General features: G+C 33.2%; 1 protein-coding gene across 1 annotated transcript; it reads left to right on the forward strand.

The window, feature by feature from the left end:
* The first annotated feature begins 1,004 nt into the window (after positions 1-1,004).
* On the forward strand, positions 1,005-1,946 carry LOC127152704 (olfactory receptor 146). The gene has a single exon (XM_051093520.1). It carries the CDS (start codon positions 1,005-1,007, stop codon positions 1,944-1,946), a length of 942 nt encoding a protein of 313 aa, XP_050949477.1.

Consider the following 1,946-nt stretch of genomic DNA (forward strand, 5'->3'; position numbering starts at 1 on the left):
TTATACAAATAAATATGTCTGCTTGAAAGAATGAACATACTTCTTGTATCCAAGTTGTTATAAAGACTGTATTCTTATTTTTACTGAAAAGAAGAACATGTTCTTTTTCTTTTTCTTTTTCTTTTTAAGTTATTTTATTTTATTGTAATATAAACAAACACATTTTATGTCACAACAGTTAAATATATGTCTGTATTGGAGGTTCAGATGCTAATAGCATTCATAATAACAGGTTAACAATGCTTAATTAATGAACTACAATTAAAGTGAACCTGTTAACCTGTATAGCCTAGCTGTATGAATACCATATAATTTTAGTCAAATCTACAGCAGAACTGAGCTAAAACTATGCAAAAACTAGACTAAATCTAAGCAAGTCAGATGACAAATATATGACTAAAACTAAATTGTACTTTAGTCAAAAGACTGACTACAACTATCTCACAATGTAGAGCATATGTTGTAAAAATGGTTTTTAATAAATTAGTTAGGAACAAAAAAATTGTCATCTGACTGGCTGGTAATATTAGTTACATAACAAACATATATAGTAGATAAAGGTAATAAGGACAGTTTCAAGATGCAAAAGTGCAAAAGGGCACCAACAACGTTGTTCCTGGTGGGTGAATCCTTTGGGATTATTACAGTGTCACAGCAGCACCTTTGAACCAGGTATTTAAAGGTGAGGGCAAGTAAATACTTCTTCAGAGAAGTGCATGCTATGCTTCTTAATTTAGTTAAGGTTTATATTACTTTGAAAATAATTGTTTTGTTCCATACTACCTGACATCAATGTAGCAATAAATCTATTACACTTGTAATAGTGGAACACTTCTAGAGTAAGTATATATTGATTTAATTGACAACTACCAGTTTGTGGGATCTTTGGTTTACTTTACTGTTTATGCTTATTTATATATCTTATGAGTACTTCAAGTTGAAATGCTACTAATGAAATACAAAGTGGTTGTTTTTTTCTTCTCAAGTTTTGTGAAGAGCTGACAATGGACAACCTCACATTCAGACACAGCATTCTCCTCCTGGAGGGACTGAAAGTTACACCTCAATCTTCCTATCCAGTTTTCATTCTGCTTCTCTTGGCTTATGTCTTTACAATGATATCCAATATTGGACTTATAGTTCTGATCTCAACAGAGAAGAATCTACATCATCCTATGCATTTTCTGTTCTGCAACTTGCCACTAAATGATATATTAGGGACTACTGTCATTTTGCCACGTTTAATGCAAGACATTTTAAAGGAAACTTCAGAGCGCTATATCACATATGCAGAGTGTGTTACTCAAGCATATTTTGTACATGTATTCATAGCTGCATGTCACTATGTGCTGATAATCATGGCCTTCGACAGATATGTGGCTATATGTAACCCACTTAGATATTCATCTATAATGACCAATAAAATGGTGGTTAAACTATCAGCGTCAGCCTGGGGACTGGCAATACTTTTGGTGACAATTATGTTAGGACTCACTGTGCGATTGTCCCACTGCAGATCTAAAATTGAAAATCCTTTCTGTGACAATGCCTCACTGTTTAAACTGTCCTGTGAAAGTGTGGTCATAAATAATGTGTATGGAATTATTTATACTGTGGCTGTACTCTGCTTTTCTGCTGTATCTATATTTTTAACATATGTCAAGATTGCTGCTGTATGCAAAAGTAGCAAAAACCAAGCACTGAACAGCAAAGCTATAAAAACCTGCAGCACTCATTTAGCTGTTTATTTAATCATGTTTTTTTCTGGCGCTATCATGACATTTCTCCATCGTTTTCCTGAATACTCTGACAGCAGGAAACTATCTAGTATAATGTTCCACATTATACCACCAGGATTAAATCCCTTAGTATATGGATTACAAACCAAAGAGATACGACAAAAAATGGCTAAACTTTGGTGGAGAAAAAAAGTTAATTCTTTGTAA

The sequence above is a fragment of the Labeo rohita genome, chromosome 21 (genome assembly GCF_022985175.1).
Source record: "Labeo rohita strain BAU-BD-2019 chromosome 21, IGBB_LRoh.1.0, whole genome shotgun sequence".
NCBI lineage: Eukaryota > Metazoa > Chordata > Actinopteri > Cypriniformes > Cyprinidae > Labeo > Labeo rohita.